The 12,506-nt window shown below is 40.7% G+C and overlaps 1 protein-coding gene across 1 annotated transcript in view; it reads left to right on the top strand.

Annotated features, from left to right (window-relative positions):
* Positions 1–12,506, top strand: part of scrib (scribble planar cell polarity protein) — a 72,259-nt gene that overhangs the window by 52,475 nt on the left and 7,278 nt on the right. The window contains exons 29-41 of the mRNA XM_088001214.1: positions 1,538–1,900; positions 3,164–3,235; positions 3,789–3,845; positions 4,969–5,085; positions 5,629–5,739; positions 6,933–6,983; positions 7,755–7,919; positions 8,688–8,847; positions 8,941–9,139; positions 9,232–9,321; positions 9,644–9,826; positions 10,731–10,871; positions 11,404–11,543. Coding sequence (XP_087857340.1) covers positions 1,538–1,900; positions 3,164–3,235; positions 3,789–3,845; positions 4,969–5,085; positions 5,629–5,739; positions 6,933–6,983; positions 7,755–7,919; positions 8,688–8,847; positions 8,941–9,139; positions 9,232–9,321; positions 9,644–9,826; positions 10,731–10,871; positions 11,404–11,543 — 1,849 coding nt within the window. The remainder of the gene's footprint in view (positions 1–1,537; positions 1,901–3,163; positions 3,236–3,788; positions 3,846–4,968; positions 5,086–5,628; positions 5,740–6,932; positions 6,984–7,754; positions 7,920–8,687; positions 8,848–8,940; positions 9,140–9,231; positions 9,322–9,643; positions 9,827–10,730; positions 10,872–11,403; positions 11,544–12,506) is intronic.

Genomic DNA, 12,506 nt, shown 5'->3' with positions numbered 1-12,506 from the left:
AAAGACAAGTTATTATAAAATTGCTCACATTTCACATTTAATTTATTTGTATTGTAATATATTTCCACTGATTGTGAACCTGTTAACTCTTATGAAAAATGAAAAATTCAAACCCAAAGTGCTGATGATACTGACCTCTTACTGAGTTGTATCAGGGGAAACTAAAACCGCTAAGTACACCTGTCCTGTTGACACCTAATTGTTCCGCTTCTCTTTAAGGAAATTTCATATTTAACCCCTAAAAGCTCAACGAGCCGTTGAGCCGGCACACAGCTGCGGACCTCTCAGCGCGTTGGCATGTTGGCGAGCCAACAGGGTGACTTCTCCACTCTAAAAGCCAGCTGTCGCTCGCAGACGTCTGTGTCGGTGTCAAAAGGTCACGATTCACATTCCGTCCCTCTGACCCTCACGCCGACTGTGGCCCGAGAGCCAAATCGCCGCTTTTCAATAGTCAAACTGTTGAGATCGATTGATCATTGGTCTCAGCTGTGTCGGCTGTTTCATGTTAAGCATCCTTCACCCTCCTGGTTAAACTGATGAAGTATTTTTAAAGCAGAGGGTGAAAGTCTGCAGTAATGTGGAGGTTAGGAAGCTCTACTAGTTTAGAAACTTATCTTCAATGCTTCAGAGGAGTTTTAGTGATGCAAGTCACTCTTTTTAGCAGCAGGAGGCGTCTGTGTTAACTTTCTATTCATAGAGTCGCGGACGTTCCTCCTTATCTTCCTTTGGTTTATGCAGAGTGGCTGCGCATCCTTAAAAAGCCTTAAATTAAGATTAAGACCTTAAAATGTCTTAAATTTGTTTAAAAATGTAGATTCACCATAAATACACTCATCATAGGAATTATTTACTCAAAACAAGCTCCTATATTTTGCTGAAAAGTTACTTGTAAACTAGTTTTGGTTTTTGATATTTGCTCTAAAAACTAGACAAAAAACATTTAGTAAGTTTTGCAGTGTATTCAATCTTGCATGTAGTTTTTTTTATTCTTGCTGAAATTTTCTGGCAGGCAAACATTTGTCACATTCTGACTTGACGCAGTCAGTAACTAGCTGCTACTTTACCCTTACTAGCTAGCTAGCTTTTTTGTGCAAGTGCAAATGTGTCACTTGTGTTAATTTTTTTTTTGCCACCAGCTCACTTTTGTTCCCAACCCACATGAGACAGCAGGATCCTTCTATCATCTTCTACATTAGTAGTTTTTTCTGTCTTAACTTTCATTCAAACTAGCATTAAAATGGTCTTAAAAAGCCTTAAATTTAACTTGCTGAAAGTTTTAGATGTCCTGTTAAGGGATTAAACTGAAAATGATGATTATAACTAGTGGTTCTCTCTAAAACTGCTCTACAATAAAACTTTAAACTTATGCCGATTTATTTCCTTTATGGAGACATGAATCACTTTCACCTTCCTGACTTAGCAGTGGGAAGCCACTGAACACCATTTTCTTGTTTTCTCTTATCTCCTTTGTGTGAGTTTGAATATCAGCAAGTCGAGATCGTCCTGTGAGTCCTCCTTATCTTTTGCTCCTGTTCAGTTCTCTGCCTCTGTTACTCTGACTGCCCCCATGGAGGCCCCCCTGCCAGCCAACCACGGAGCCCCTATAGAGCCCTTCGGGTCGGGCAAACCCGCCGAACCCCTCACTGATTATCTCCACCAATCCCAGTTGTCCCACAACGGGACGTCCAGCGTCCCTGACAGTCCAGCCGTTGACTCAACAGTTTCTCCTGAGGAGGAAGAGGAGTGCCTGGTGGACTCGCAGCCCATGTGCTTTAGTGAGAACCCCTTCCTGGTGGCTAACCGTAGAGGGAGAGGCCTTCCACCCGGAGAGCGGATCCTGTCGGGGCCTCCGGTGGGCTACGGCCGGCAGGGGAAGCTGCAGCCCTGGTTGTTCAGCAAGGCAAGATGGCCGAGTGTAGCTTGGAGGCGGCATGCTGCGTTGCTGTGAGCTTTGTTGCTTCATCCATTTGGATCCCAGTTCCAAATATTACAGTAAAAAAAGGGTTTATTTGCAGCTGTGAAGCTGGTTGCACACCAAAACGCAGGCTTTCGTTGATTTTCTTTCCCTCTATGATGTGTTTGGCTAACTGTGTGTGTGTTAACCTCTGCTCAACAATAGGAGGAGTTTATTGCACGCTTTTGCTGTGAGTAAAGCTTGTGGCATCTAGGGGTGGGCAATATGGACTTAAAGTTTTATCACAATATCTTGTGGTGCTATTACAATAATAACTATTTAAAACTATTTTTTAGGAGCTCAGCAATCATAGACCACAAACTGAAAAATAATTAATTTCTAATATGCTTATTTAGAACACGTTTTATCACCAGACTGCACAGAGTAACTGCATTTAATCATATTTTTATATGTATTAATATTAATTGACACTTTCATTGAGGAAACAGTGAAGAAAATATTAAAAATAGCAATTTGGGGGCGGTTTAAACATCATAAATTAAGAAATTTATCATGATAAATGATAAACGATGCAATAAATGCCCACCCCTTGTTGCATATCTTTAATTATTCAGGATCTTTAATTGCACAGATCGATGGAAAAACCTGACCTGACTGCTATAAGAAAGGTCAGGATGTAGAAAGGAGAATGTTTAATGTGTGAAATAAATGCAATATTACTAACCTGAACGCTTTACAGGTGCATCTCAATAAATTATATCACGAAATGGTTTATTTCAAGTCAAAATGCAAAGCAGCCTTAAAACGAATTCAGTTTCTGGAAAATTTGAATATTAAGACGAATAAAGAGCAAAGAAATCTGACATTTTTTCCAGCTGAGATTTACCAACAACTTCTACGAGGAGGCTAGTAGTTTAGTGATCTATCAAAACATATTGGAAAGTTGAGTGGAAGAAAAAAGTGTGTCTTGAGACAAATGTCAAGCAAAACCCATTCATGAATTTGTGGAGCTTTATGAGGAGTTTGAGTAAGCCCACATTTTTTTAAATGTTTTTTTGTCTAAGAAACTACTTTTGGGTTCAAACAAAATTAAGTAATTCCTTCAGTGAAGTTAAATTAACTAGCGTCTAGATAATGTTTCAATTTATTCAGATGGACCTGTGGTTGTATTCTTATCTGGGTTGTATTTCTGGTTTATTAGATGAAACTTTGAGCTGATTATTTAGTTGTGTCTCGTTTTTTTCCCAGGCATCTTCGTCTGATTACAGCAGAACGGACAGCCCAGTCAGGGAACCACCATATTCTCCCACTATCCAACCGGTGAGCCGCCCAACACTTCACCTTCCTCCAGTATCCACCACCCTCCATCACATCATCCTTTAATTCATGTCATCACTGTTCAAGAGTGGCTTCAGTGGAGGCGTTTTAGCGTTGACAGTTTTGACCTTCCTTCCCACCCGTAGCCCAGCCTCCACTCCTCCAGCAGCTCCTTGTGTGCAGGCAGGGAAACCCGCTTTGTAAGTGGGCAGATCTGGAAGCGTTTAGCTGCCTCGGCCCTTCCTGCCTGAAAAGCATGCGGGTACTTCTCTGTGGCCAACTCATCCCTGATGCTTTGCCTTGTGCAGACTAGATATGCGTTACTCTGAGAGGGTTTGCTGACCAGCTTTGGCTTTATATTTTCCCCGCGGATGATAAGTTTCTAAAAGATCAAAGTCTACATAACCATATTTAAAAACTGGTTGTGTTTGATTTCTTTGCATAACCCTGAAGAAGCTTCATTAGTTGGTTAGTTTAAATTGAACTAGATGCTGCTGGGTCATACATCATAGATGTATGATAAATTTTGTTTAAATTTATTTCTCTTCCTCCACAGGCAAACATTCATTTCACTGCCACTCCCACTGCTAAGGACAGCACTTCATCATCATCAGTGAGTGTCAGTAGAGCTTAGGAGAATCTAAGAATCTGAATACTTAATCTGTCAAAAACAAGAGTAAGAACATCAATGAAATACAACTATGGGTTTTAACGAATTACCCAATGAGTTATTGGGAGCTTAGAACCCTAAAGTCAGCAAATAAGCAGTAAATAAGGAGTATTTGACCAACAAACATAATTTAAATCTTTCATCGTGAAAAAATTTCTATTCAATTCAACTGAAAAAACTTAGAGGTTTAAAATGTAAAAACCAAATGAATAAAATACAGTGACCACATGCGACTACTTAAGATTCCCTTAAAATGTATTATATATGCCTATTTTTAATACTTAAACACCTAATATAAGCTGGAAATATTTTTTTATTGTCCCGATTTGGGGAAATTAAGGCATAAAAGCAGCAACTTTAGGTAAGTTGGATCATGCATATTCACACGAAGGTAAAAGACATTATAAAATAAGAATGAAAACAAAGTTTCAACATCAGAAAAATCATACTGTTCAATTATTAAACAGAGAATATTAACCCTCCCAGTTCGGTTTGCAGTACCGTAATTCCACCACACTTGGCGCTATCTGACAAATTCCAACGTTTCTGAAAGGGGAGACATTGCTCTTTCCAGCCGATTTCGGGTTATTACGGTAATTTCACCCCGTCGAAGCAAGGAGTAAAATTAATTTGAGGGGCGTTCTTTTAGTAGAAAATAACTTGCTAGATATTGAAAGTTCCAGTTGTTATGGATAAATGGCCAAATATCTTTACTCACAGGACATTTAAAGAACTGCATGCAATTAAAATAAGCAAAAATATCCAGGCTGAGATTTGAAACTTAACTATAAAGGGTTAAGATTAAAATAAATAAATGTGCAGCTGAGTTGGTAAATTAAAGGGGGGAAAAGCACAAGATATTTATTTATTTTTATGCATAAAAATAAGACATTAAGTAATAATCTCATTGGCTCCAGGGCTTATTAAAGGAGTAAAAGTTAAATATGTTATTAAAACTCAAATTCATTCAGCCATCAGCATCCATTCATGTTGCGTTATCATTCACTCAAAGTTTTATCCGCTCTGGTGTTTAGCAGTGAAGCTACATCATGTCGTCTTTCCCCAGACGCGGCCTGGAGCCATCCAGCCAGTCGGACGCGCGTGGCCCACCGCCTCCCCTGGCACGCCGGAGGGCCGCAGCCCTAACCCCTTTCAGCATGGCCCCTCCCCGTTCAACTCCTCTGTAAGACCCCTCACCTCCACCTCCACGTAGGGCTGGTTTTAACCCTTCCTGTGCCGCCGCACGCCTTGACGTAACCCGACCGTAGTGCGGCGGGTTACCGATGTCTAAAGCGCACGATTGATTGTTACCAAAGACAGGCGGAGCTGTTATAGTTCGTGTCCGTTTGCTCTGGGCTCCGGAACGAGATTTAGCTGGAAGGTTTCGGCCTTCAGAAACAATCCAGGCAGTGTAATCAGAGAGAGGCTGAGATCCGATCTCAAGCCTGCCGGGTTGTTTCATAAAGGTGCCCAGACAGAACAGCCTGCTTCGCCTGCCCAAGCCCTACTGTCCGTCTTTCTCTGCATCGCTCCTCCTCTTCCACATGAAACCAGCCGCCATGCTGCTCACCCCGTCTCCTCCACAGTCGTCTTGAACTTTGCTGGTTTTTTTCATTGTCTGCCCTCTCCATGTCTCTGTTTGTCCTCTCCACCTCTTTTATCATTTGGATCCAACCTCCATAACCCACCCCACCCCGACCCCCGACCCCTGCTCCCGCCCCTGCAGCCTCGCGCCCCCTCCCCCTCTTCGCCTGACGAGTTCCCAATGAATGTCAAGCAGGCATACAAGGCGTTCGCCGCCGTGCCTCGCTCGCTGGCAGTGCTGGAGCCGCCGCAGGTAGGACATGCCGACCGGGCTCGGACGAGCATGCTGTGCTGACTGGTTCGCTTGCCGCCCCCTCCCCTCCTCACCTGACTGAAGCAGGCGGCCCTAAAGGAAGCCTGCATGTTGTCATCTGTGACGTGCTGTGACATGTGGGATGTCTCCATCGTTGGTTTTTGTGCTCTACAGACTTCATCTGTGAAACTGGTGCTGATCTTCCTCTTGATCCGTTCATCCAGGGTGTCCTTAAAAAGCATTAAATTCACCAAAATTAAGGCCTTCATTTTAAAAAATTTGAGTTGGCCTTTAAAGTTGCAGTTACAAAAATGTGTTTTCCATATTTATTAAAATTGCCACCATGTTATTACAGCATGGGATGAGGCGGATAATCGGTGAGAAAATCAATATAGTGCTGCTATTGTGTTTTCCAAAAATGCACAACTCCCGGTCAAAAACAACCAATCAGAGCCAGGAGGAGGGTCTTAGCGCTGTCAATCAAGCTTGTGTACGCTGCTCAATGTGCTAATGGTGGAAAAACAACTTACTGTTACAGGAAAACCGGTTGTCCACCATCACTGGTGGCCATGCTAACTAGCCTTAGCATTCGTGCTAAAACCTCCTACTGGCTAAGATTGGTTGTTTCTGACTGAGTGTACTTTTGCATTTTACACTGGGAGAAGGCAAAGGAGCTAAAAACTGTTCGCAGATTACCTGTCTCAAAAGTATTTTTTTGTACAAGTTAAATACTGCACCTTTGATACGTTAATCACAGGTCTTAAATTTTGTAGTGAGAGGATTACTTAATCTTGTACATTCTATGTAGATTGTTTTTCTAGCCAGTTTGCTAGACGTTTGTCTTTGCTGTTGGCTCACTTCTGCTGCCAATCCGTACGATACTACATGCATTTTGTGCTAAGAAAAGCCCCTACTGATATAAAAAAATATGCGATTTCTTTTGTACATTTCTATTATGAGTCAGGTCTTAAATTTCATTCATAAAAGTTTTTAAAAGAAGTCCTAAAAAAAAAGTCAAAAGTCTTAAAATTGAGTTGGTGAAACCTGCAGAAACCCTGTCATCTGTTCATGTGTGGCTCATTCACCAAGGTTTAATCTTGTTTTAATTTTTTTTCCCTGCCTGCTTAGTGTCTCAGTCTTTCTCCTGACTCTCCTCTCTGTTAATAATCTTTTTTTTTTTTCTCTGCCAACAGGATCTGTACGGTGTGAGGAACAATTTTCACCCAAAGCAACCTTCACCAGAGGTCAGTAAAGAGATCAGAAAAAAGGTGCAATCTAAAACGTGACACCAAACTCCTTGTTCAATTTAATTCAACTTATTTATATGCAGTTTAGCATCAGATCACATTTCAAGGTACTTTACAAAAAGAAAGTAATTTAAACCCAATCATAAATGCATTTCAATTGATCCTCATTATCAAACGGCATCAAGTTCAGTTTATTTTTCAAATTAGCTTAAAAAGGAAATACAGCAGATTGCATCAAGTCATTAGCTGCCATAAAACAGCGCAAATTGAATGACAAAAATAAAATTGCTTAATGCAAACACAGCAATTTTGTTTTTGATAAGAAGTTTTTGCGCTTTTTTTTTTTGTTGTATCAAAATGGATGTATTTCACAAAACTTAAGCAAGTCACATGATCAACAGCCAGACGTTGCTACTGGCGAAAACAGTGAAAAAGACAACAGGAAGTGGTTGAAGGATGATGGTTTGTTTTTGTTTTTTTGGGACATTATGTAGCTGGCCTCACCAGAGCCCACACAGCATCGTACAGCTCATAAAAAGTTGTGTTGAATACAAATAACAGATTTAGTTATGTTTATTTGGATTCTGTTTTATGGGAGGATTAATAAAAAGTGAAACAGTTGAAGAAGTTCGGCTCTCTATAACTTGGTCTGCAGTCCAACTAACGAGGTCAAACCTCAATCATGCAAAGTTTTTGTTTTACATCTTCAAATGGGAACGTTTGCATTCAGATCTGCTCTGACAGTCGGGATTTATCTGGCCTTTTCAGCCTGTGCTGAACGACGAGGTGTTTGATGATAGAAGTGAAGGTCAGGGAGGCGGTGAGGGTCTGACCAGCAGGCTCTCCCCGCGGCCCTCCCTCTCCTCCGATCGACGGGACTATATGAGCCTGGCCGCCGTGCCGCGCTTCTCTAGAACCTCCGTGGAGCAGCAGGTATCCTCCGCCTCCGCGGCCGGAGCGACCCGACCGTTGTCTGGGGTGCTTGGCTTTGACCGGTGGCGGTTTCTGCTGTCAGCGACTGGCTTGACTTATAGCGGGTCTGAAATCAACTTAATGGTGTTGGGTTTTATTTAACTTCTTTCCTCTTGACTTTCCTCTTGGTTATGATGAATCGATTACTGAAATAATCATTAACTGAAATATACAGACGTAAAAAAAAACAAGGCAATTCGCTGAAAGAACACACAAGCAGCAATTAAGCCAAAACTGTACAAAAAAAATGTATATTTTGGATTTAAGATGCATGTTCGACCCAAAAGTCTGCAAAGTTTTAGCTTCACCTGGTTTAAATTCTGTAAAATAATATATATATACATTTTAAAGCACCTTTTGTTGTCCAGTTGTTAATCTGTCAATCTGGAAATAAACATCAGATTAAACCTAAGCTGAGTTAAGTCAAACAGAAAGAAGGTTAGACGTATTTTTTGCTGTAAATGATCGTGTAAAGAAGAGTTTTTCTTATTTAGAAACAAAATTATTTGTTTACAGGTCTTTTAATAGATTTCTACTGTAGTATGCAAAAGTTTTTTTTATGAAAATCTTTGAATACAACAATTTTTTCATCTGATTAATCATCAGAGTAATTGCTTATGAGCTGCAGCCCCACTTCCATCTTTTGACAACAAATATATCGACACAACTTTAATTCCTGCCGTTTGTCGTCTCGTCCTCTTTTTTTTTTTTTTTTTTTTTTCCTGTCAGAGCCCGTCTCTTGGAGGTAAGAACACCCCGGAGCAGCGCTCCTTCAGGGACAGGCAGAAATACTTTGAGATTGACGTGAAGCAGCAGACGCCAGAGAAACCCAAACCCAGAGTCTCCCTCGTCGGAGAGGACGACCTCAAGAAAATGAGGGAGGAGGAAGGTTCGTTTCCAGCCTCCCAGAACCGATAAAAACAAAAACCCGGAGATGTTTTTCCTGGAGTTTACCCGTCTCCGTCTCTTTGTTTCATCCCAGAGAGGAAGTTTGAGCAGCGAGCGCGAGAGTACCTGATGGACGAAGAGGATGAGGATGAGGAAGAAGACCTGGCTAAGCAGGTGGAGCACATGAAGGCTACAGGAAAGGTTTTGTTAGACGGGGTTGAGTACAAGGTGGAGCCCGTTTCTACCCCGTCTCAGCACTGCTCCACTCCTCTGAGCTTCACCGGCAGCTCCGGGTGAGAATCTGACATCATTTGAGTTTCAATCTTTTCCATTTTGACAATTTTTTTCAAATTGGCTTCTGATTTATTTGTTTTTTCCTCTGCAGGCCTTCTTCAGTAGATGGGAAGGGCGACTCTCAGAGAAATTCACTGGAGGACAGCTTCAGGTTGGAGCAGAGACCAAACTCCATGACGGGGTGATTACAGTTTTTAAAAGTCATTTCTGAATGTCTGCATGTGTTAGCCACCTTACAAAATAAAATAAATACAAATCAGTATTTTTCTGTATACAATTTGAATATAAAACTTTAACAAAAACTGCAGGTGTGTCATTCAGTGAATTTACTCAGTGAATGGAGCATCCAGACATTTTATTCAAGTAAGAGTAGCAGTACTTCATAATTAAGTTACTCGCGTCAAAGTAAAAAGTACTGCTAAAAATCCTCCTAAAAACTTATTAAAGTAAAAGTAACCAGTTGCTTCCCAGCTCTGACCTCTGCCGATCCTCCGTCTCATCAGTCTGGTGTCGTCTTACCCTGGAGAGTCGGCGGCTCCCATCCGCACGGCCAAGGCGGAGCGCAGACATCAGGAGAGGCTCCGCATGCAGAGCCCTGAGCTCTCCGTGGCCCCGGACAAGGATCTGTCCCCTGCAGAGAAACGAGCGCTGGAAGCCGAGAAGAGAGCCATGTGGCGGGCGGCACGGTAAGCAAAAGCACAAATATGATCACTTAAAACTGACGTAGCAACGATTAGACATGAATAAACAGAATTCAATTCACGTTTGAGTTCGTAGAATAAATGCAACGTGAAAGACTAAACCAGGGGTCTTTACCTATGTCAGAGGTTTTTATGGAGTTAATTGCATAAAATTTCCTCAACACAATTAACAAAAAGTAGAAGCAATAATTAGCTTTTTTATCCCATTAAAGAAAATGTATCCATCTTGTTTGTTTTAAATATATTTTTCTTATTGGTTTGGAAAAAATATAGTTTTTTTTTCTTATAATTTTCCACAAATATCATCTCATTGGAAAAAAATGTCTTTTTTTTTTTCAAAAGTTTTAGGTTTTTATTTTAAAACTTAAAAATAGAAATAAAATTGTTTTTTTAATTATCAAAAAAAAATCCTTTGGTAAATATTCATAAAAAACGTGTTGCTCTAAACTGTTTTTTCTTAAAGTGTGATTTACTAAACAGTACACAGTCTCTGCATTGAAAAGTGGAGAAAATAGCAGAAATATTTCCAGTCATACTGTCAGTTTTGTCTTTTCTTTTTATTTGCCGTCTGTAACTTAAATTTATCATAACAGTAAGTTATTTTTCTCAGAAGAAATTGTTCACGATAAATCGACTGTCTTTAAGAGCGACGCTGCTGAGTATTTGCTTGGTCTGTTTCCTTCTCCCTAATGTCACGTCTAATACGTTTTTATTATTCCTGGTTTTCCTAATTTTCAGTGTTTTATCTTCCATTCTTGGGTTTTCTTCTCTTTTTTCTGTCTGTGTCCCTTCCTGTCTCCTCCTCATCCTTCTCCTTCATCCTGAAATTCCTTTCCTTTCCCTCCCGGTCCCTCTGTCGCCTCCCGTCTGTGTGGCCTGTGGGGCTCAGGCCCTATGGCCTAGAGGAGGATGTTAGACAGTATGAGCAGGACCTGGCAAAGAGGCTCTACCAGGCCCGAGTGAGGGCCTCTCAGGGCGCAGCCCCCCATGCTTCCTCCTCTACCTCCTCCTCTGCAGCCTCCCAGCTCAGGTCTGCTCCTCGGCTCCGGCCGCTAGGGCCAGACGCGCGGCATCATGGGGGTGTGCTGGGGTGCTTTGGTTTTCCCGTATTTTGCTATAGAGGCCAGATCCAGAAAGGTCCAAGCAGCAACACTGACAGTGCTTCTGTTGCCTTTCTACTTCTGTTTTTTTATTTGCTTCTGCACGTCTTTTGTGTTTTGTCTCTAGTTCGGTTTACCCCAACCTCTCTCTCCTCTGTCTTGTCCTTCCCGTTACCCCGTAGAGCTCTTCTTTTCTTTGTGCCTTGCCGTTCTAGCAGTATGTGTATTAACAATAAGTTTGCAAGCTGATGAGGGCAAACCTACAGGCAGTAGGTCATCCTTTTCCTGGAATGCCTTCCTTTATTTCTTTCATAAAATAAGACAATCACAGCAAACCAGGACAAGGAGCACCCGACATTAGTAGTGAATGGCCTACAACCTCCTCTGGAGTTTCTTGTCCTTGTTTCACGCCTCCGCCTCGGTGTCAGAGGACTTCCTTGAACCTGGTTGTTTCCTGTCTAGAATGAAGTCTCTGGAACAAGACGCACTGAAAGCTCAGATGGTCATCGCCAAAACTCGGGACGGGAAGAAACGTGGGACACTAGACCAGCTGACGGAGTCCCCGTCGCCGGCTCCGACGCCGTCTCCCACTCCCATGGAAGGTGAGACTTAAATCCCAGATTTCAGTCTAATATCAATCAATTTTATTTTAATTTTTTGTTTACTTTTGTTTCTGAAGAAGAAATGATGGAAAATATTTTGAAAAAGTGGCTTTTCTTTTAGTCATCCCTTCTCTGAGTTGTATGACGGAGAATTAGGGCAACAAGAATTTTTAATTACTTGCATTACCACTTCACTGAACCCCATTGAAAACCTCCTGGTTATTCCACCAAACTCTTCCCGAGTTAAAACATTAGTATTGTTGTTTCTACATGAACATAAACTTGTTTTCTGTATCTTTTTTGTGAATTTGACCATTTCTCATTTTCTGCGAATAAATACTAAATTTTTCCTTGGAGTTTCGGAAACATGTTGTCAGTAGTTCATAAAATAAAAGAACAATGTTCGTTTTACTCAAACATGTACGTATAAACAGTAAAATCTGAGAAACTGATCATTTTAAGTGGTCTCTTAATTTTTTCCAGGGCTGTAGTATTAATATTAACAGAAAAAGACACAATTTTACTTGAAAAAACATCTTAAAATTGCGAGAAATTGTTGTTTTAATAAGAAAAAGCGTAGTTATCAGTTCACGTAGCTCTTTCTTCAAAACAGAAAATTGTTTGCATAATTGTTTCAACTTACAATTTGCTGCTGATGTGCTAAAGAAAATTAAGTATTATCTTCACAACATTGCTCATTTCAATTTTTTATTTTTTTAAGTTGGAGTTCTGATAAAATTACAACTTTATTCTCATTATTTCAACCCTATTCTTGTAATATAATGTCTATATTCTCGTAATAAAACAAAACAATTGTAGCCTAATAGTCCATCATAAAGTTGCATTCAAAATCCAAATAAATAGAAGCTTGCTAAACAAGATGGCTGCCTTGGGCATACTGACATCACGGGGAATCCATATTTTCCAAAATTAAAATGTTCGAAAACCAAAAAATTTGATTTA

The sequence above is a fragment of the Poecilia mexicana genome, unplaced genomic scaffold (genome assembly GCF_051168715.1).
Source record: "Poecilia mexicana isolate PSO_F unplaced genomic scaffold, ASM5116871v1 scaffold_20, whole genome shotgun sequence".
Lineage (NCBI taxonomy): Eukaryota > Metazoa > Chordata > Actinopteri > Cyprinodontiformes > Poeciliidae > Poecilia > Poecilia mexicana.
The sequence above is the reverse complement of the archived record's forward strand: the minus strand, read 5'-3'. Positions and strand labels throughout refer to the sequence as shown.